This window comes from Oncorhynchus clarkii, chromosome 11, assembly GCF_045791955.1.
Source record: "Oncorhynchus clarkii lewisi isolate Uvic-CL-2024 chromosome 11, UVic_Ocla_1.0, whole genome shotgun sequence".
NCBI classification, from domain to species: Eukaryota; Metazoa; Chordata; class Actinopteri; order Salmoniformes; family Salmonidae; genus Oncorhynchus; species Oncorhynchus clarkii.
In genome coordinates, this window is record NC_092157.1 from 13051134 (window position 1) to 13072418 (window position 21285).

At 45.5% G+C, this 21285-nt stretch overlaps 1 protein-coding gene across 6 annotated transcripts in view; it reads right to left on the reverse strand.

The window, feature by feature from the left end:
* LOC139420219 (histone-lysine N-methyltransferase 2C-like) overlaps positions 1-21285 on the reverse strand; it is a 229913-nt gene that overhangs the window by 60279 nt on the left and 148349 nt on the right. For all 6 annotated transcript variants that reach the window (XM_071170069.1, XM_071170068.1, XM_071170066.1 and 3 more), the window contains exons 12-17: positions 19464-20909; positions 18278-19248; positions 11911-12036; positions 7654-7773; positions 6664-6762; positions 754-858 (exon numbers count right to left, since the gene is read on the reverse strand). In XM_071170069.1, coding sequence (XP_071026170.1) covers positions 754-858; positions 6664-6762; positions 7654-7773; positions 11911-12036; positions 18278-19248; positions 19464-20909 — 2867 coding nt within the window. The remainder of the gene's footprint in view (positions 1-753; positions 859-6663; positions 6763-7653; positions 7774-11910; positions 12037-18277; positions 19249-19463; positions 20910-21285) is intronic.

Here is a 21285-nt window from a genome sequence, read left to right on the forward strand (position 1 = left end):
TTTTAGAGATAGGAAAGAAAGCCCTCTCCCTTGCCTCTGTTCCCTTTTGAGATAGCCAGCACGACTGCTCAAACTGTCAAATGCTGTCACTCCTCCTCACCATCTACATGTGATGCAAAAACAAAAAAGGGGCCAAACCTAGCCCTACATAGTATGTCACCCTATAGTTATTGATGATGCCATATCAAATTAACACCTTCAGGTATAATCTATGTGGCTTTTAGGAAACACGAAATAGAAACACTTTTAAAAGCCAAAGCCGATATTTTTTTGTACAAGAACCAAGTTTAAAACGTAGGCTATAAGTAAACGGAACATCTGTGGTGGTACTTTTATGCGTAGGGTATACAGTCATTATAGGAGGTGATCTCAATATGAGATGCAAGTTCGAATGGAACTAAAAGGGAGATAACCATTGAAATTAAACATGGAAGGGGTGAACAATGGTAGATTCTTAAAAAAATACAATTAAAATCAATTCTCAATCCTTTTTGTATTGTGAAATGAACTATTTATGTGACGTATTGATGATAATCACCTCTTTCGATCCCAAAAATAATTTCAATATCGATCTCTCTATCGCTCCGTCTATCTAAAGCCTATTGAATATATAATACCAAATATATTTAACACACACACACACACACACACAATAAGCAAAACCACCATCTTGTATCTCATGAAAGATAAAATAATCAGAGCTATGGTTTTAAAGCTGATCTTGTGAAAATAAAAAAAAAGAGAAGGGCTCACCTTGATGTTGACACAGAAGGGATGGTAACATTGGCCACACTGAGAGCAGGCCAGCAACCTGCCCTCTGCCCCCTGGCCAAAACTCCCACACACCACACACATGTCCTGTGGGAGGGAGAGAAGGGAATAGAGAAAGAAATGATATTAGACAGAGGAAAAAAGGGAGGGAGGGAGAGAGAGAGGGAGAAAGGGGAACATATTGAGGGAGCAGTGGAATGAGAGAAAAGGATGCGGAGGGAAAAGATTTGCATAAGTCGTGGGGGGGAAAGAAAAGTGAAAAAGGAGAGAAAACAAGTGAAAGTTACATTTCCCCAACAGTAATGGAGACACTTTCCCCAGCATACATCAAGACAACGCTCACGCAATAACAAGTAGTGACCCAGGGTGCTTCTGACTTCCACGACTCAGCATCTCAAGAGCAGTGGTGTAAATGACCTAAGTAGTACTTTAAAGTACTTTTACTTATGTCGTTTTTTGGGGTATCTGTATTTTACTTTACTATTCATAATTTTGACAACTTGTACTTCACTACATTCCTAAAGAAAATAATGTACTTTTTACTCCATACATTTTCCCTGACACCCTCCTCATTGTCCCTGTACTAGTTACATTTTGACAGGAAAATTGCACAATTCATGCACTTATCATGAGAACATCCCTGGTCATCCCTACTGCCTCTGATCTGGCGGACTCACTAAACACACATTCTTCGTTTGTCGGTGTTGGAGCGTTCCCCTAGCTAGACGCACATTTAAAAAAGAGAAAATGGTTCCGTCTGGTTTGTGTAATATAAGGAATTTGAAATTACACTTACTTTTGTAACTTACGTATATTTAAAACAAAATACTTTTCGACTTTTACTCAAATAGTATTTTACTTGGTGACTTTCACTTAAGTCATTTTCTATTAAGGTAACTTTACTTTTACTCAAGTATGACAACTGGGTACATTCCACCACTGCTTGAGAGCCTTACCACACAGCACAACTCATTTATGTTTTAGGGGTGTGTGTGTGTGTGTGTGTGTGTGTGTGTGTGTGTGTGTGTGTGTGTGTCTTTGTATGCCTGCATGTAGAGAGAGATCATGACCTCTGAAACGGGCCAGATGCAATCCAGGGAAAAAGGTTGGAAGGGAAAACCAGACAAGAGGAGACTAGCGAACAGGCTGTACAACAAGACCAAGAGGAGACTAGCGAACAGGCTGTACAACAAGACCACGAGGAGACTAGCAAACAGGCTGTACAACAACACCAAAAGGAGACCAGTGAACAGGCTGTACAACAAGACCAAGAGGAGACTAGTGAACAGGCTGTACAACAACACCAAGAGGAGACTAGTGAACAGGCTGTACAACAACACCAAGAGGAGACTAGTGAACAGGCTGTACAACAACACCAAGAGGAGACTAGTGAACAGGCTGTACAACAACACCAAGAGGAGACTAGTGAACAGGCTGTACAACAAGACCAAGAGGAGACTAGTGAACAGGCTGTACAACAACACCAAGAGGAGACTAGTGAACAGGCTGTACAACAACACCAAGAGGAGACTAGTGAACAGGCTGTACAACAAGACCAAGAGGAGACTAGTGAACAGGCTGTACAACAACACCAAGAGGAGACTAGCGAACAGGCTGTACAACACCAAGAGAAGAGGAGAGAACAGGCTGTACAACGAGACCAAGAGGAGACTAGCGAACAGGCTGTACAACAAGACCACGAGGAGACTAGCAAACAGGCTGTACAACAACACCAAAAGGAGACTAGTGAACAGGCTGTACAACAATACCAAGAGGAGACTAGTTAGTGAACAGGCTGTACAACACCAAGAGGAGACTAGTGAACAGGCTGTACAACACCAAGAGAAGAGGAGAGAACAGGCTGTACAACACCAAGAGGAGACTAGTGAACAGGCTGTACAACAAAACCAAGAGGAGACTAGTGAACAGGCTGTACAACAACACCAAGAGGAGACTAGTGAACAGGCTGTACAACAACACCAAGAGGAGACTAGTTAGTGAACAGGCTGTACAACAACACCAAGAGGAGACTAGTGAACAGGCTGTACAACAACACCAAGAGGAGACTAGTGAACAGGCTGTACAACAAAACCAAGAGGAGACTAGTGAACAGGCTGTACAACAACACCAAGAGGAGACTAGTTAGTGAACAGGCTGTGCAACAACACCAAGAGGAGACTAGTTAGTGAACAGGCTGTACAACAAGACCAAGAGGAGACTAGTGAACAGGCTGTACAACAAGACCAAGAGGAGACTAGTGAACCTGCTGTACAATAAAACCAAGAGGAGAGAACAGGCTGTACAACAACACCAAGAGGAGAGTACCATAGCATCATCACTATACAAAATGCATATGTGTGTCACTGTCTCCCATAGCTGGGGTGTTTGTTCATCAGCATGTATATTCAAATATGTGCAGTACAGTATTTGGGTATCTTGAGACATTGTTAACAGGCTTTAGACTTATACAGCAAAGGGAGTTAGAGTCATTGTCCTCCTTATTCATTTTAGTCACCAGCCACCATTGCTATTCAGAACCTTTTCTAAGGAAGACGAGCAGGATTTGACAGTAGAGAGACAGTGAGGGGGGTTAAGATGTACAGCTTTAAGCAACACGGAGACACATAACCTGGGACTCGGCACAAAGTGTCAATGCTCTATCGTTTTAGTGAGGTACAGTACATGACCAAAAGTATGTGGACACCTGGTCGTCGAACATCTCATTCCAAAATCATGTGCATTCATTTGGAGTTGGTCCCCACTTTGCTGCCATAACAGCCTCCACCTGATGTTGGAACATTGCTGAGTGGACTTGCTTCCATTCAGCCACAAGAGCATTACTGAGGTCAGATACTGATGTTGGGTGATTAGGCCTGGCTCGCAGTCGGCTTTCCAATTCATCTGAAAGGTGTTCGATAGGGTTGAGGTCAGGGCTCTGCGCAGTTCTACCACACTGATCGACAAACCATTTCTGTATGGGGGCATTGTCATGACGAAACAGGAAAGGGCCTCTCCTAAGCTGTTGCCACAATGTTGGAAGCACAGAATCGTCAAGAATGTAATTGAATACAAGAGCGTTAAGATTTCCCTTCACTGGAACTAAGGGGCCTAGCCTGAAACATGAAAGACGGCCTCAGATCATTATTCCTCCACCAAAGTTTACAGTTGGCACTGCATTCGGCAGGTAGCGTTCTCCTGGCATCCCCCAAACCCAGATTGGTCCATTGGACTGCCAGATGGTGAAGCATGATTCATCAATACAGAGAATGCGTTTCCACTGTTTCAGAGTCCAACGGTGGCGAGCTTTACACCACCCCAGCCAACACTTGGCATTGTGCGTGGTGATCTTAAGCTTGTGTGCGGCTGCTTGGCCATGGAAACCCACTTCTTGAAGCTCCCAACAAACAGGTCTTGTGCTGACGTTGCTTCCAGATGCAGTTTGGAACTCAGTACTGAGTGTTTCAACCGAGGAGAGAGGATCTTTACAAACTAGGCACTTTAGCAATCGGCGGTCCCGTTCTGTGAGCTTGTGAGGCCTACCAATCACAGCTGAGCAGTTGTTGCTCCTAGATGTTTCCACTTCACAATAACAGCACTTCCAGTTGACCAGACCCGCTCTAGCAGGGCAGAAATTAGACAAACTGACTTGTTGGAAAGGTGGCATCCTATGACAGTGAGTGCCAAGTTGAAAGTCACTGAGTTCTTCAGTAAGGCCACTCTTCTGCCAATGTCGGTCTATGCATGGCTGTGTGCTCGATAATATAAACCTATCAGCAATGGGTGTGGCTGAAATAGCAGAATCCACTATTTGAAAGGGTGTCCACATACACTATACAGTTGAAGTCGGAAGTCTACACTTGGTTGGAGTCAATAAAACTCGTTTTTCAACCACTCCACATATTTCTTGTGAACAAACTATAGTTTTGGCAAGTCGGTTAGGACATGTACTTTGTGCATGACAAGTCATTTTTCCAACAATTGTTCACAGACAGATTATTTCACTTATAATTCACTGTATCATAATTCCAGTGGGTCAGAAGTTTACATACACTAAGTTGACTGTGCCTTTAAACAGCTTGGAAAATTCCAGAAAATTATGTCTTTGGCTTTTGAAGCTTCTGATAGGCTAATTGACATCATTTGAGTCAATTGGAGGTGTACCTGTGGATGTATATCAAGGCCTGCCTTCAAACTCAGTGCCTCTGCTTGACATCATGGGGAAATCAAAAGAAATCAGCCAAGACCTCAGAAAAAAAATTGGAGACCTCCACAAGTCTGGTTCATCCTTGGGAGCAATTGCAAAATGCCTGAAGGCACCACATTCATCTGTACAAACAATAGTACGCAAGTATAAACACCATGGAACGATGTAGCCGTCATACCGCTCAGGAAGGAGACGCGTTCTGTCTCATAGAGATGAACGTACTTTGGTGCGAAAAGCGCAAATCAATCCCAGAACAACAGCAAAGGACCTTGTGAAGATGCTGGAGGAAACAGGTACAAAAGTATCTATATCCACAGTAAAACAAGTCCTATATTGACATAACCTGAAAGGCCGCTCAGCCAGGAAGAAGCCACTGCTCCAAAACCACCATAAAAAAGCCAGACTACAGTTTGCAACTGCACATGGGGACAAATATCATACTTTTTGGATAAATATCCTCTGGTCTGATGAAACAAAAATGGAACTGTTTGGCCATAATGACCATCGTTATGTTTGGAGGAAAAAGGGGGAGGCTTGCAAGCCGAATAACACCATCTCAACCGTGAAGCACGGGGGTGGCAGCATCATGTTGTGGGGGTGCTTTGCTGCTGGAGGGACTGGGGCACTTCACAAAATAGATGCCATCATGAGGAGAAAAATTCATGTGGATATATTGAAGCAACATCAGTCAGGAAGTTAAGCTAGGTCGCAAATGGGTCTTCCATACGTACAATGACCCAAAAAATACTCCAAAGTTGTGGCAAAATGGCTTAAGGACAACAAAGACAAGGTATTGGAGTGGCCATCACAAAGCCCTGACCTCAATCCTATAGAAAATGTGGTCAGAACTGAAAAAGCCTGTGCGAGCAAGGAGGCCTACAAACCTGACTCCGTTAAACCAGCTCTGTCAGGAGGAATGGGCCAAAATTCACCCAACTTATTGTGGGAAGCTTGTGGTAGGCTACCCAAAACGTTTGACCCAAGTTAAACAATTTAAAGGCAATGCTACCAAATACTAATTGAGTGTATGTAAACTTCTGACCCACTGGGAATGTGATGAAAGAAATAAAAGCTGAAATAAATCACTACTATTATTCTGACATTTCACATTCTTAAAATAAAGTGGTGATCCTAACTAAGCTAAAACAAGGAATTTTTACTAGGATTAAATGTCAGGATTTGTGAAAAACTGACTTCAACTGTATATACTAACGTATGTTGGTACATAAGCACAGTGTTGGTACTGACCTGTCTGAGTGTGAAGAGGTCAGAGGTTGAGAACATGACCATGGTGTTGGTACTGACCTGTCTGAGTGTGAAGAGGTCAGAGGTTGAGAACATGACCATGGTGTTGGTACTGACCTGTCTGAGTGTGAAGAGGTCAGAGGTTGAGAACATGACCATGGTGTTGGTACTGACCTGTCTGAGTGTGAAGAGGTCAGAGGTTGAGAACATGACCATGGTGTTGGTACTGACCTGTCTGAGGTTGAGAACATGACCATGGTGTTGGTACTGACCTGTCTGAGTGTGAAGTGGTCTGAGGTTGAGAACATGACCATGGTGTTGGTACTGACCTGTCTGAGTGTGAAGTGGTCTGAGGTTGAGAACATGACCATGGTGTTGGTACTGACCTGTCTGAGTGTGAAGTGGTCTGAGGTTGAGAACATGACCATGGTGTTGGTACTGACCTGTCTGAGTGTGAAGTGGTCTGAGGTTGAGAACATGACCACAGTGTTATGCATTGTGTTCTCCTCCACCACCAGGTACGGCTGCTCCACAAAACTGGCCTGGACACACACACAACACACACACACACACACAACACATACACAAGCAGGGGTTAATTAACAGATTAGAAATTGAAATTAAAACTGATGGTAAGATTGTGTTCAAAATCTGTAACGTTGTGCTTGGTCCCGTACAGTATTTTTCAGTTGAGGTAGAAAACATGTTCCAGTCTATGACATGGCAGCACTTCTCATGTGACTAGCTGTCATACCTCCAGACTGTGTAGCTATATTATCATGTCATCCACAAGGACAAACACACAGCATGGTTCAGTAGATCAGCATTACCAGGACACACGCGTGTCAACAAGCATGCTGCCTAGTGGCTGGCAGCAGCAGATCTGATTACAGTTTTACTTAACGCCTACCTACCTCCCGTATTGGATTTCAATAACACTCAACCGGGTAGAGACATGTTTGCTCGGTGGGAGAGGGTGTGAGGTTGTGTGCGTGGGGGTGGGGCACTGTCTGTATGGTTGTGTGTGTGTGTGTGTGTGTTCTCACCTGAAATCCAATTACCTAGCGTGTACACTCAATACAGCATTGACACTTTTCCTGTGTCTACCTTAAAAGGTACCCACAATGTACAGTATATAAATCCACATTGGACACATTTTCCCAATCAACCACCCACCGTTTTTAGTGGGAGGAAAAAAACATGTCACCGCTGAATATGACATAGCATTTATACCCCTCCTCCTGTACCACCCCTCATGCCAAAAGCTTTCCCAAGATAGAGTGCACTGCTCTTGTTAACGTGAGAGCGCTCTCTGGCCTAAGCTAAAAGCACATTTGGCCACTGTTTTATGAATGTATGCTGAAGATGGGGAGAGGAGGAGGGGTTTAGGGAGGCAGTAGATCGGGATGAAGGGAGAGGGCGAGGGCTCGTACCCCAGGGGTTACGGCAAAGCTGGTGTAGGCCTTGAGTCCTCGGGAGCGTCCGCGGCCCCCGCGCCCAGACAGGTTGGCCCCCCGGGGTCTCCGCCTTCCAGGGAAGGTTGAACCACGACCCTGTGAAGGAAAAAGAAGGAGGGATGGAGGAGAGAGTGTGAGGAGATAGACAGGCAAGAGGGAGAGAAGTGTGTGTGTGTGTGTGTGTGTGTGTGTGTGTGTGTGTGTGTGTGTGTGTGTGTGAGAGAGAACAGGAGAGACGAATGAAAGAGAGGGAAGTGGAGGGAAAGAGATAACATGTCATCAGCCAATCACAACATTCCTCTGCTTCTTTTCACTGGCGAACAATAAACACATTTCCCAAAACACACTCCTGCATCTACTGCCGTCAAAAGTAAATCCTAAAGGAATTCCCCACGGAGCCACAATATTAATATCCCCAGCTGCATTTACTGTCAAGCAAATTCAAAATGTGAACATTAGCATAAAGAGAATTAAACTGCGAGATTCTGACAATTACACTTTCCTACTTACCCAGAGTCAGATTAACTCGTGGATAACATTCTTAAGTCTGTGTGTGCAGTATGTTCAAGCCAGTTTTGTGAGCCAATGCTCACTAGCGTTAGCGCAATGACTGGAAGTCTACAGGTACAGTAGCGTATGCTTCCTCTAACTTTGTTCATACTGCACGCAGAGACATAAAAATGGTCCACCTTCTTGTGCTGAGCGATTAATATATTGAGGGGGGTGGGGGGGTATCAAACAAATAACTGACCGACTTTGGTTCAATTACTTGAATTCAATTTTTGTGTGTGAGCCCAACACGCGGTTTCTCTAGAGAGATATCAAATCATTCCCAAGAAATTTGAGAAATTAAGTCAAAAATAGTGTGGGACGCAGGGCTGAAGGGAGTTGTAGTTTTCATTAACCTGTTGAAACTCTAGGGGCAGTATTTCATTTTTGGATGAAAAACGTTCCCGTTTTAAACAAGATATTTTGTCACGAAAAGATGCTCGACTATGCATATAATTGACAGCTTTGGAAAGAAAACACTCTGACGTTTCCAAAACTGCAAAGATATTATCTGTGAGTGCCACAGAACTGATGCTACAGGCGAAACCAAGATGAAACTTCAAACAGGAAGTGAGGCGCTGTTTTCGATTGTCTCCTTATATGGCTGTGAATGCGCAAGGAATGAGCCTACACTTTCTGTCGTTTCCCCAAGGTGTTTGCAGCATTGTGACGTATTTGTAGGCATATCATTGAAAGATTGACCATAAGAGACCACATTTACCAGGTGTCCTGCGTCGAAATTGATGCGTAATCTCCAGGTGCAAGTATTCTTCCATGTGGATTCAGAGGAGAAAGCAGACTTCCACGAACGATATATCATCGAAGAGATATGTGAAAAACAACTTGAGGATTGATTCAGTCGATATTATGGAGTTAATTTGGAAAAAAGTTTGGCGTTTTGATGACTGAATTTTCTTTTTTTTTTTGGTAGCCAAACGCGATGAACAAAACGGAGCGATTTCTCCTACACAAAGAATATTTTTGGAAAAAATTAACATTTGCTATCTAACTGAGAGTCTCCTCATTGAAAACATCCGAAGTTCTTCAAAGGTAAATTATTTTATTTGAATGCTTTTTGTGTTTTTGTGAAAATGTTGCCCGCTAAATGCTACGCTAAATGCTACGCTAGCTATCAATACTCTTACACAAATGCTTGTTTTGCTATGGTTGAAAAGCATATTTTGAAAATCTGAGATGACAGTGTTGTTAACAAAAGGCTAAGCTTGAGAGCTAGCATATTTATTTCATTTTATTTGCGATTTTCATGAATAGTTAACGTTGCGTTATGGTAATGGGCTTGAGGCGGTATTTACGATCCCGGATCCGGGATGGCTAGTATCAAGAGGTTTAACCTGTTGCGACGACCAAACACGGATCCGGGATTCTATTTATAGACCTAAGCTCATTACCATAACGCAACGTTAACTATTCATGAAAATCGCAAATGAAATGAAATAAATATGCTATCTCTCAAGCTTAGCCTTTTGTTAACAACACTGTCATCTCAGATTTTCAAAATATGCTTTTCAACCATAGGAAAACAATCATTTGTGTAACAGTAGCTAGCTAGCGTAGCATTTAGCGTTAGCATTAGCGTTAGCATTTAGCAGGCAACTATCACAAAAACAAGTAAAGCCTTCAAATAAAATAACTTACCTTTGAAGAACTTCTGATGTTTTCAATGAGGAGACTCTCAGTTAGATAGCAGATGCTCAGTTTTTCCAAAAATATTCTTTGTGTATTAGAAATAGCTCCGTTTTGTACATCACATTTGGCTACCCAAAAAAAAAAAAAAAAAAAAAAAAAAAAAACGAAAATTCAGCCCTCAAAACGCGAACTTTTTTCCAAATTAACTCCATAATATCGACTGAAACATGGCAAACGTGGTTTAGAATCAATCCTCAAGGTGTTTTTCCACATATCTCTTCGATGATATATCCTTCGTGGAAGCCTGGTTTCTCCTTGCTCTCAAATGGAAAAATAATTGCACCTGGCTTTGCGCTCCAATTTCGACGCAGCGACACCAGGCGGACACTTGGAAAATGTAGTCTCTTATGGTCAATCTTCCAATGATATGCCTACAAATACGTCACAATGCTGCAAACACCTTGGGGAAACGACAGAAAGTGTAGGCTCATTCCTTGCGCAATCACAGCTATATAAGGAGACAATGGAAAACAGAGCTTCAGAGATTCTGCTCATTTCCTGGTTGACGTATCATCTTGGTTTCGCCTGTAGAATGAGTTCTGGGGCACTTACAGACAATATCTTTGCAGATTCTGAAACTTCAGAGTGTTTTCTTTCCAAAACGGTCAATAATATGCATAGTCGAGCATCTTTTCGTGACAAAATATTGCGCTTAAAACGGGAACGTTTTTTATCCAAAAATGAAATAGCGCCCCTAGAGATCCAAGAGGTTAAGCAAATATTCAACCTAGTTCAGCGCAGAAACGTGGTAATTAACTATAATGACCACAATACAGTTTTTCTGGCTCAGAGAGGAAGAGGCGAAGCGAGATATTTCACTCTTGCCAAAAATTTGTCAAAATTAATCCCCCAAAAATCCCATCTAAGCTTTTGCACCTGCCTTCCCACCTTTGGGACAGCGACTCCCATTGTTACGGCGTGAGCATCTCATCATTGTTTACATCTGGCTGGCTGACTGCTACTCTCTGAGCAGAGATGACATATACACAACAGAAATATTTTATAATTTCATAGTTATTTCCTATTTTTCTATTGACGTCTACCCAATGTGGACCTGACGCAACGGAATATTTTCAATGTTTTGGCAATTGAATGTTTACTATATTTGGCTTTGGAATTTCCATTAAAAAAAACTCTGAAATCATTTTACCGTTATTATTTCACAATAAATTGTATATTAAAAAAAATCTTGATACCGAAAACCATGATTCTTTCTTTAATAATCTACCAGAAACCCGAAGCGACCTCAAAAAGCACTAATCGCTCAGCACTACCTCCTTTTAAATAATGTGTGTGGTGCTTTATAATATATGCATGACAAAAGCCTGGGGGAGGGAGAGATCAACATTTTTTTTTAGGTCAAATCCATTTTCCATCTCCCCATGGACACTAAAGTCACTCTTAATTATGGTTCCCCCACCCTTTCGAGTCAGTCCTTCAAATCAGGAAGACTGTTGCAAGTTTTCTATGAAGTTATAAAGAGAGGACTGTGCCAAAGCCAGCCAGTTGATGGACTGTTGACACAGGAACAAGTGATAGTCCTTCCCACAGGAGTCCACCTTCATAACACCTATCAGTTACAGACTGACTGAGGAGGCTTGTTGTGGAGTGTTAGCGTCAAAGTGGAGTCCTGTCACAAAGTCCGGACTAAAGGGTTGCAGTGGGGGGTGACAGACAGGAAACCCCGACTGGATTGAGCTCTGCTTCACGTTCGTCTCACGCCACCATCAGTCTGGTATTCTTGTCATTCTGGCAATGATAACAACGCTAAATGCTAACAAAGCTAATTTATAGAACAATAAACGCCATTCATAAAAATTTGCAAAGCCTATGTTTACATGGATTTTCCTTCCGTACTTCTCTGCAGGTGGCAAAGTGTGTGTACCGTGTCATATCTAAACCTGTCCTCACCTGGCCAGGCTAAACCACTGAGTGAAAGGGGGGTGGGGGGGTGGACATCATAAGCACTCCATTTACCACTCTCATGCTCCAGACGGGTGCCTCTTGCAGCTGCCTGGTTTGTGGGCCATCCCACCCCCCCTCCGAGGGGTCCTGCTGGGACCAAGAGGGGGGGCTCGAAGCCCTACGGTTACTCCATGCTCCCTGATGGGTGAGGAGGGGCAGGGGCAGAGAGGAAGAGGGGCAGGGAGTGGGGAGGAGGGGCAGAGAGGAAGAGGGACAGGGAGTGGGGAGGAGGGACATGGAGTGGGGAGGAGGGGCAGGGAGGAAGAGGGGCAGGGAGGAAGAGGGGCAGAGAGGAAGAGGGGCAGAGAGGAAGAGGGGCAGAGAGGAAGAGGGGCAGAGAGGAAGAGGGGCAGAGAGGAAGAGGGGCAGAGAGGAAGAGGGGCAGAGAGGAAGAGGGGCAGAGAGGAAGAGGGGCAGAGAGGCAGGGAGGCAGGGAGTGGGGAGGAGGGGCAGGGAGTGGGGAGGAGGGGCAGGGAGTGGGGAGGAGGGGCAGGGAGTGGGGAGGAGGGGCAGGGAGTGGGGAGGAGGGGCAGGGAGTGGGGAGGATGGGCAGAGAGGAAGAGGGGTTGGGAGTGAGGGGCAAATGCAGTAAATGCAACAGCCAAACAAAACAAACAAAGCAACAACAAAATAAAACGTGAATACAAGACAGACAGGCATTTTTTATAAACAGCCAAGAAACGAGCGAGATATGAGACATTTGGGACAGATCCTATACATGAGAAGATAAGCTGAACTCACCTTAATTTGGAGATGCAGTACTATTCAAATTGGAAATATATTGCAAATCAAAAGTAAAAGGGAGATTGTGGACAACGATAAGATTCAATACTGATGTCTGCAAGAAGCGGGTCTAGTTTAATAGTCTGACAGAAGACAAGACAGTGTTTGCACATCCACTGGGTCTAATAACGCTATGCCTAGTCAAGTGCTCTGCAACAGTCAACCCACAAATCCACACTATCCAGTGTCAGGCCTGCTGGTTGCCATGGCAGCAGCGTGGCTTGTTGGCGTGTTTACAAAACAAGTTATGATTATGTCAGCATGACAGCGCGCCGTCGCTGCTGTCGAGATAAACACAGCGACCGTTGTTTGGGAATTTCATTTTAGAATCGTCACTGGGAGGCGTTTAGTTTGTTTAATGAGCTAATCAGCGAGAGGCTATATAATTAGACTCAATAACACAATCACTGAGAGGCCTTTTCCTTTTTTGTTTTGCATAAGCGAAATCATTTCGGGCCGATTAATAATATATCAGAGCCGTGGGTTGGATTTCTCGCTCTCCACTTGCTTCCTGCGTTTTTATCCATCTACATCTCATGTATACATTTGTCCCAAATCCCCTGTCAAGCACTTATTGAAACTGTCAGAAACCAAATAGCATTCCCTTAAGCATGAGACAACTTAAAAAAGTGGCAGTGCGCAAAAGATAGGCTTTGAGAGAGAGAGATTTCAGTAGATCCTGTACAGGGTGCAAAGGACTGGTGATGTAGGAGTTCAATACATTCATTGATACTGAAAAGAAAATGATCATGCCATCTTCAAGCACATGCATGTGAATACAGTATGCTCAGAAGCAAACCTCCGTCAATAGTTAGGCTGAACCCAAAACATGCCGATGTCAGACAGAGTGAAAGCGGGATTGAACTGGGAGAGATGGTCTACTCCATGTGAGAGGACAGAGAGAGTGAAAGGGGGATTGAACTGGGAGAAATGGTCTACTCCATGTGAGAGAACAGAGAGAGTGAAAGGGGGATTGAACTGGGAGAGATGGTCTACTCCATGTGAGAGGACAGAGACTTTCTTTGCTGCTTCCATCAATGTGTGACATGACCACAAATATTGTCAAACTTCCTCCGCAACCTCATTCTACACGTTATCCATTAAACAGGTAGACTAAGCAATAAGACATCCTTTGAGAAGACTTCCTGTTCACAGCCATCAACGACAATAACGTGCACCTATTGGCTCTTAGTTGTCGCCACGCCACTAGGGAGGGCACAACTTAGGAAGAACCAATAGTGCCAGTTCTATCAGACTTGAATTTGGTTGTCTGATTCTTTAGGAATGTAGTGGAATGAAAGTCTAAAATATAAATAGTTGAGTTCAGATACCCACAGAAACTACTTAAGTAGAACTTTAAAGTATTTAACTTAAGTACCTTACACCACTGACACTGGACCAGTGAATCACCATCCAGATCATATTGGACCACTTGACAGTAGGTCAGAACAGTCTCCGGAGCAATTGACTCAGAGTACTGGTGCACGGGGGAAGTATTTCATATCGTGCAGTAGAAAAAGATGAAGCATATCTGTGCCCTGGCACATCTTCCTAATCTAGCAGCAATATTAGCCATCAGTGTAGTGGTAAACCTCTCTATCCTCTTACAACAGCCAAGTACCCCCCCACCGCCATATTTCACATAAACACAACAGAAATGGAAGTATGTAAGCCCATGAATTTAAAAATGCTTCAATAAAGTAGGGAGGACACTGTGCCACATTTGGGTTTCATGTTTCGTTCCTTAGGATTTCTTACTCAGATGGTATTGCTGATAACCTGTCAGTATAATATTAGAGACTAGAGGTCGACCGATTAATCGAAATGGCCGATTAATTAGGGCCGATTTCAAGTTTTCATAACAATTGGAAGTCGGTAGTTTTGGACGCCGATTTTTTTTCATTTACATTTTTTTTTTTCTTACAACTTACACTTTATTTAACTAGGCAAGTCAGTTGAGAACACATTCTTATTTTCAATAACAGACTAGGAACGTTGGGCTAACTGCCTTGTTCAGGGGCAGAATGACAGATTTTTACCTTGTCAGCTCAGGGATTCAATCTTGCAACCTTACGGTTAACTAGTCCAACGCTCTAACCACCTGCCTTACATTGCACTCCACGAGGAGTCTGCCTGTTACGCGAATGCAGTAAGAAAGAAGCCAAGGTAAGTTGCTAGATAGCATTACACTTATCTTATAAAAAACAATCAATCAATCAATCATAATCACTAGTTATAACTACACATGGTTGATGATATTACTAGTTTATCTAGCGTGTCCTGCGTTGCATATAATCGATGCGGCGCGCATTCGCGAAAAAGGACTCCAACATGTACCTAACCATAAACATCAATGCCTTTCCTAAAATCAATACACAGAAGTATATATTTTTAAACCTGCATATTTAGCTAAAAGAAATCCAGGTTAGCAGGCATTATTAACCAGGTGAAATTGTGTCATTTCTCTTGCGTTCATTGCACATAGAGTCAGGGTATATACAACAGTTTGGGCCCCCTGGCACTTTGCGAACTAATTTTCCAGAACTTTCCATAATTATGACATTACATTGAATGTTGTGCAATGTAACAGGAATATTTAGACTTATGGATGCCACCCGTTAGATAAAATACTGAAATAATAAACGTTTTGTTTTCGAGATGATAGTTTCCGGATTCGACCATATTAATGACCAAAGGCTCGTATTTCTGTGTGTTATTATGTTATAATTAAGTCTACGATTTGATAGAGCAATGGGTAACGCTGCTTGGAGGGTGGCTGTTGTCGATGTGTTCCTGGTTCGAGCCCAGGTAGGAGCGAGGAGAGGAATGGAAGCTATACTGTTACACTGGCAATACTAAAGTGCCTATAAGAACATCCAATAGTCAAAGGTTAATGAAATACAAATGGTATAGAAAGAAATAGTCCTATAATTCCTATAATAACTACAACATAAAACGTCTTACCTGGAAATATTGAAGACTCATGTTAAAAGGAACCACCAGCTTTCATATGTTCTCATGTTCTTAGCAATTAACTGAAACGTTAGCTTTCTTATATGGACTTACACTTTTATTGCACTTTTAATTTCTTCTCCAACACTTTGTTTTTGCATTTACATTTTTTAACATTTTTCATTATTTATTTGAGGCTAAATTAAATTTATTGATGTATTATATTAAGTCAAAATAAGTGTTCATTCAGTATTTTTGTAATTGTCATTATTACAAATAAAATATAAAATACTTTTTATTTTTTTATTTTTCTTATTTTTATTTTTTTAAATCGGACGATTAATCGGCATCGGCTTTTTTTGGGTCCTCCAGTAATCGGTATCGGTATCGAAAAATCATAATCGGTCGACCTCTATTAGAGACACGCTGTACGCTCTGAAAAAATCTCCACAAAAACGGTATGGCATAACACATCTCATGTTGTATTTTAAAATATACAGTGTGCTGAAATTACTCCAGCTTAGAACCTTCCCACAAATGCATCACTGCCTGTCTCAAAGCAAGTCCATTGGGGAGTAGCCTGGTTCAAGGAAACGAAGAGCCGCTGCCTCATTTACACAACATAAACGTGCCAAGGAGCTAGGCTAACCCCCCCCCCCCACACACACACACACACACACACACCAGCACTCATGGGAGTGCACACTGCACACAGGGAAGCACGTATGCAAACACACACACGAGCAGTAGAGCTCATGCCGGCAGGCAAGTAGACACACCACACACAGGAAATCCCAGCTGATTCTAGCGATGGAAGCCCACCCTGTAAATGATCCTATACTGGAAAGAGCAATCCTCCTGAGATAACAGGAAGTAGGGGAAAAACTAAAGAAGAAGAAGAAAAAGTATGGACTAAAACTTCAGCTCAGAAACTTCTGTATAGACTCCAGTGATGTGTTATACACACAGGAATCCACTTGAAATCTGCCAATCAAATAGAAGTATTGAACATGTTTGCCCGAAGTTGAAGCAAGGTGGCTTCTTTAAAATGTGAGTTCTTACAGATATATCCTGACAACAACAAAAAAGTATATGTATATTATAATATACTAACAAATCGAAGTAAAAAAACAACAAACATTAACCTCTATAATTGAAAAAACAAACAAAAAAGGCTATAGATTCTATAGCTGCCTTTTGGGCTTAGATATACAGAGGAGCCAAGTTGAATTTCCCCTTTTGACAGCTTTGGCTGTCCTCCCTCTTCCCTCAGCTTGGTGGAAATGGGTTTGTGTCGTGCTTTGCGCCTCAATGAGTTCCTATCCAAATTAAAACACCTCCAAAAAAAGACTCCCTTATGTAGTGCCCCTCCTTCTCCCCAGCATCAAACCCTTGGCACAGACTTGAAGTCTAGAAAGAGATAGAGAGCTAGAGAAAGAGGAGGAGAGAGAGGAGGGAGAAAGAACAAGGGAGACAGACGGCAAGAGCGAGAGAAGATGGGTAAAGCGACAAAGAGAAAGCAAGAGCGCAAGAAAGGGAGCCAAAAAGAGAGAGAGAGCAAGAAAGACAGAGATAGCTAGTGAAAGAGCGAGAATGCAAGAAAGCAGCCACGACCTCTCAACATTCATTAATGCACACTCCACACTGGCACTAATCAATGTGACTGAGCAACACCAAAGGGACTATAACTACAGAGAGAGGGGATACGAGTTGTGGATCAGACAGAGGATCACAACTCCCACCACGGCAGAGCAGTCTGTCTGCACCACTATCAAACATGTCCTCCTGTGAAGGTAGAAGGCTTCTGGAAGACTAGGAGCATTCCAAAGATCTTTGGATAGAGCTACAGACCTGGTTGAAAAGCTACAGACAGGCCTGCTCAAAGAGCTGCTACAGGCCTGTTCAAAGAGCTGCTACAGGCCTGTTCAAAGAGATGCTACAGGCCTGTTCAAAGAGATGCTACAGGCCTGTTCAAAGAGATGATACAGGCCTGTTCAAAGAGATACTACAGGCCTGCTCAAAGAGATGCTACAGGCCTGTTCAAAGAGATGCTACAGGCCTGCTCAAAGAGATGCTACAGGCCTGCTCAAAGAGATGCTACAGGCCTGTTCAAAGAGATGCTACAGGCCTGTTCAAAGAGATGCTACAGGCCTGTTCAAAGAGATGCTACAGGCCTGTTCAAAGAGCTGCTACAGGCCTGCTCAAAGAGCTGCTACAGGCCTGTTCAAAGAGCTGCTACAGGCCTGTTCAAATAGCTGCTACAGGCCTGCTCAAAGGGCTGCTACAGGCCTGCTCAAAGAGCTGCTACAGGCCTGCTCAAAGAGCTGCTACAGGCCTGCTCAAAGAGCTGCTACAGGCCTGCTCAAAGAGCTGCTACAGGCCTGCTCAAAGAGCTGCTACAGGCTTGGTAGAATGGCTACAGACTGGAATAGACTACAGAAAAGCTACAGACTTGGTAGAAGAAGTGAATAGCTGCTAGAAGAGTTAAAGGTCTGGCAGAAGAGATACAGACCTTGCTGAAACTATATAGGCCTGGGAGAGGAGCTACAGACCTTCAAGAGCTTTAACCCTTCCGGTACAGTTTTGGGGAAGAAACTTTTCTGTAAGGACCCAAAGACAGTAATAAACAGATAAACAGCCTTACCTGCTTCACCCTTGGCTTCCCTGGGGAGAACTTCCTCTTGGAGATGGCAGGCTTCCCCATTCCAATCTTGGGGGTGAGGGGAATAAAGGTTGTGTTGGTGGGAGGCACACTAGAACTGTATCCAGGATAAGGCTGGACCTGAGGTGAAGCCTGGGCCTGGATTTGGACCTGAACCTGGGGTGGGCTGGCTTTCCTAGGGGAGGCCTCTGTAGAGAAGGGGGATGGGGCCAGCCCAAACGAGTGCTTGGGAGACAATCCAGGGGAGGCCTTGGGGGCTTTGCTCTCTCCCCTCGGAGAGCCGAAGTCCGAGAAGCTGCAGTCGCTGGCAGGGGTAGTATCCATTTCTACCGTGGTATCCATGTCTACCGTGCTCTTCCATTCAGGAAGTTCAGCCATGGGACTAAGCTCCTTTTCTCTGATTGTATCCTCTTCAACTGGCAATACATTTGAAGGCAACACCTCGCCCTCATCTAAAACAATTGGAGGCAAATCCTCCCCCTCGCCCTCTAACTCCTTCTGCAACTTCTGCACAACCTCCTTTTCCACAACTGCACCCTGCTCCTCCTGCATAGGTTCCAGAACATTCTCCTCAACAGCCTGTTCCAAATCTGAAGATGTCATTTCCACAGGTGCTACTTCCATAGGCTTCTCCTCCTCTACATGGGGCTCCTCGGTAGTCTCCTCCAAAGGCTCATGGGATATTTCTTTGGTGGGCGGAGTAAAAGTGGTTTTGGAATCCTCCGATTTGGTCTCCTGTGCATTGTGGGGCAACGCCTCTTCAAGCGCCACCCTTTTTGCCGCTTCTGGAGAGTCCGATATTTCCAGTTCCTGTTGGTCGTCGTCGGCCCTGGGTGCTGCGGGACTCTGGGAGGCGAGCGGTGACATGCCCACTAGAGTTCCAGACCTTTGGGGAGACTCCGGGCCCTCCGTCAGGGTAACGGTCACCTGGATCTCCTGCGCAGGTTCAGCACCTGGAACGGAGAAAGCCAATTAAATAAGAGCTCAAGCTTGTTTATCATCCTGAATCAAATAGCATGTTTAACTGAATCGAAGCTGTGGTGTTTCTTTTTCAAAAGTGACACCCACAACAAGAGGGCGGAGACAATCTTATCTAAGTGGTTGGGTGAAATTATACTGGGACGTTATTGTGATTTTAAAGCCTACAGCATGGTTTTCTATACTGTACCTGAGGAAGACTCTTTGGGCTCCTGCTCCTTTAGAGGGCTAGGGCCCACCCCTTCCTCCCGCCGAGGGCTAGGGCCCGCCCCTTCTTCCCGCAGAGGGCTAGGGCCCGCCCCTTCCTCCCGCAGAGGGCCAGGGCACGCCCCTTCCTCCCGCAGAGGGCCAGGGCACGCCCCTTCCTCCCGCAGAGGGCCAGGGCACGCCCCTTCCTCCCGCAGAGGGCCAGGGCACGCCCCTTCCTCCCGCAGAGGGCTAGGGCACGCCCCTTCCTCCCGCAGAGGGCTAGGGCACGCCCCTTCCTCCCGCAGAGGGCTAGGGCACGCCCCTTCCTCCCGCAGAGGGCTAGGGCACGCCCCTTCCTCCCGCAGAGGGCTAGGGCACGCCCCTTCCTCCCGCAGAGGGCCAGGGCACGCCCCTTCCTCCCGCAGAGGGCCAGGGCACGCCCCTTCCTCCCGCAGAGGGCCAGGGCACGCCCCTTCCTCCCGCAGAGGGCCAGGGCACGCCCCTTCCTCCCGCAGAGGGCCAGGGCACGGCCCTTCCTCCCGCAGAGGGCCTGGGCACGCCGCTTGCTCCAGCCGAGGGCCTGGGCACGCCCCTTGCTCCAGCCGAGGGCCAGGGCACGCCCCTTGCTCCAGCCGAGGGCTAGGGCACGCCCCTTGCTCCAGCCGAGGGCTAGGGCACGCCCCTTGCTCCAGCCGAGGGCTAGGGCACGCCCCTTGCTCCAGCCGAGGGCTAGGGCACGCCCCTTGCTCCAGCCGAGGGCTAGGGCACGCCCCTTGCTCCAGCCGAGGGCTAGGGCACGCCCCTTGCTCCAGCCGAGGGCTAGGGCACGCCCCTTGCTCCAGCCGAGGGCTAGGGCACGCCCCTTGCTCCAGCCGAGGGCTAGGGCACGCCCCTTGCTCCAGCCGAGGGCTAGGGCACGCCCCTTGCTCCAGCCGAGGGCTAGGGCACGCCCCTTGCTCCAGCCGAGGGCTAGGGCACGCCCCTTGCTCCAGCCGAGGGCTAGGGCACGCCCCTTGCTCCAGCCGAGGGCTAGGGCACGCCCCTTGCTCCAGCCGAGGGCTAGGGCACGCCCCTTGCTCCAGCCGAGGGCTAGGGCACGCCCCTTGCTCCAGCCGAGGGCTAGGGCACGCCCCTTGCTCCAGCCGAGGGCTAGGGCACGCCCCTTGCTCCAGCCGAGGGCTAGGGCACGCCCCTTGCTCCAGCCGAGGGCTAGGGCACGCCCCTTGCTCCAGCCGAGGGCTAGGGCACGCCCCTTGCTCCAGCCGAGGGCTAGGGCACGCCCCTTGCTCCAGCCGAGGGCTAGGGCACGCCCCTTGCTCCAGCCGAGGGCTAGGGCACGCCCCTTGCTCCAGCCGAGGGCTAGGGCACGCCTCTTGCTCCAGCCGAGGGCTAGGGCACGCCTCTTCCAAAAGCGGCACCACCACCTCCACCACAGCCATGAAGACATCTGGAAGACAGGAAATAAAAGCAAAGTCATGCCTTAATTGACAGCTGTTTGTAACAAAAAAATAATAGGCTTCCAACCAATTCTCACAACAACAAAAAAAGAATAACAACAAAACATTTGTCCATGATGCAGTAGAGTAATCAAGAGGATATGGATAAATGTGAGCTCAGTTTGGTCCCGTAGGACACCTGGCCCTGTGACAAAGGTATATGAGACAAATGGTATTTATTTCCAAAATGGTTTGGCCACCGTCAAAGGAATTTAGCCAAGATAAAGCAAAGCAGTGCGACACAAATAACAGAGTTACACATGGAGTAAACAAACATACAGTCAATAATACAATAGAGAAAGTCTATATACAGCGTGTGCAAATGAG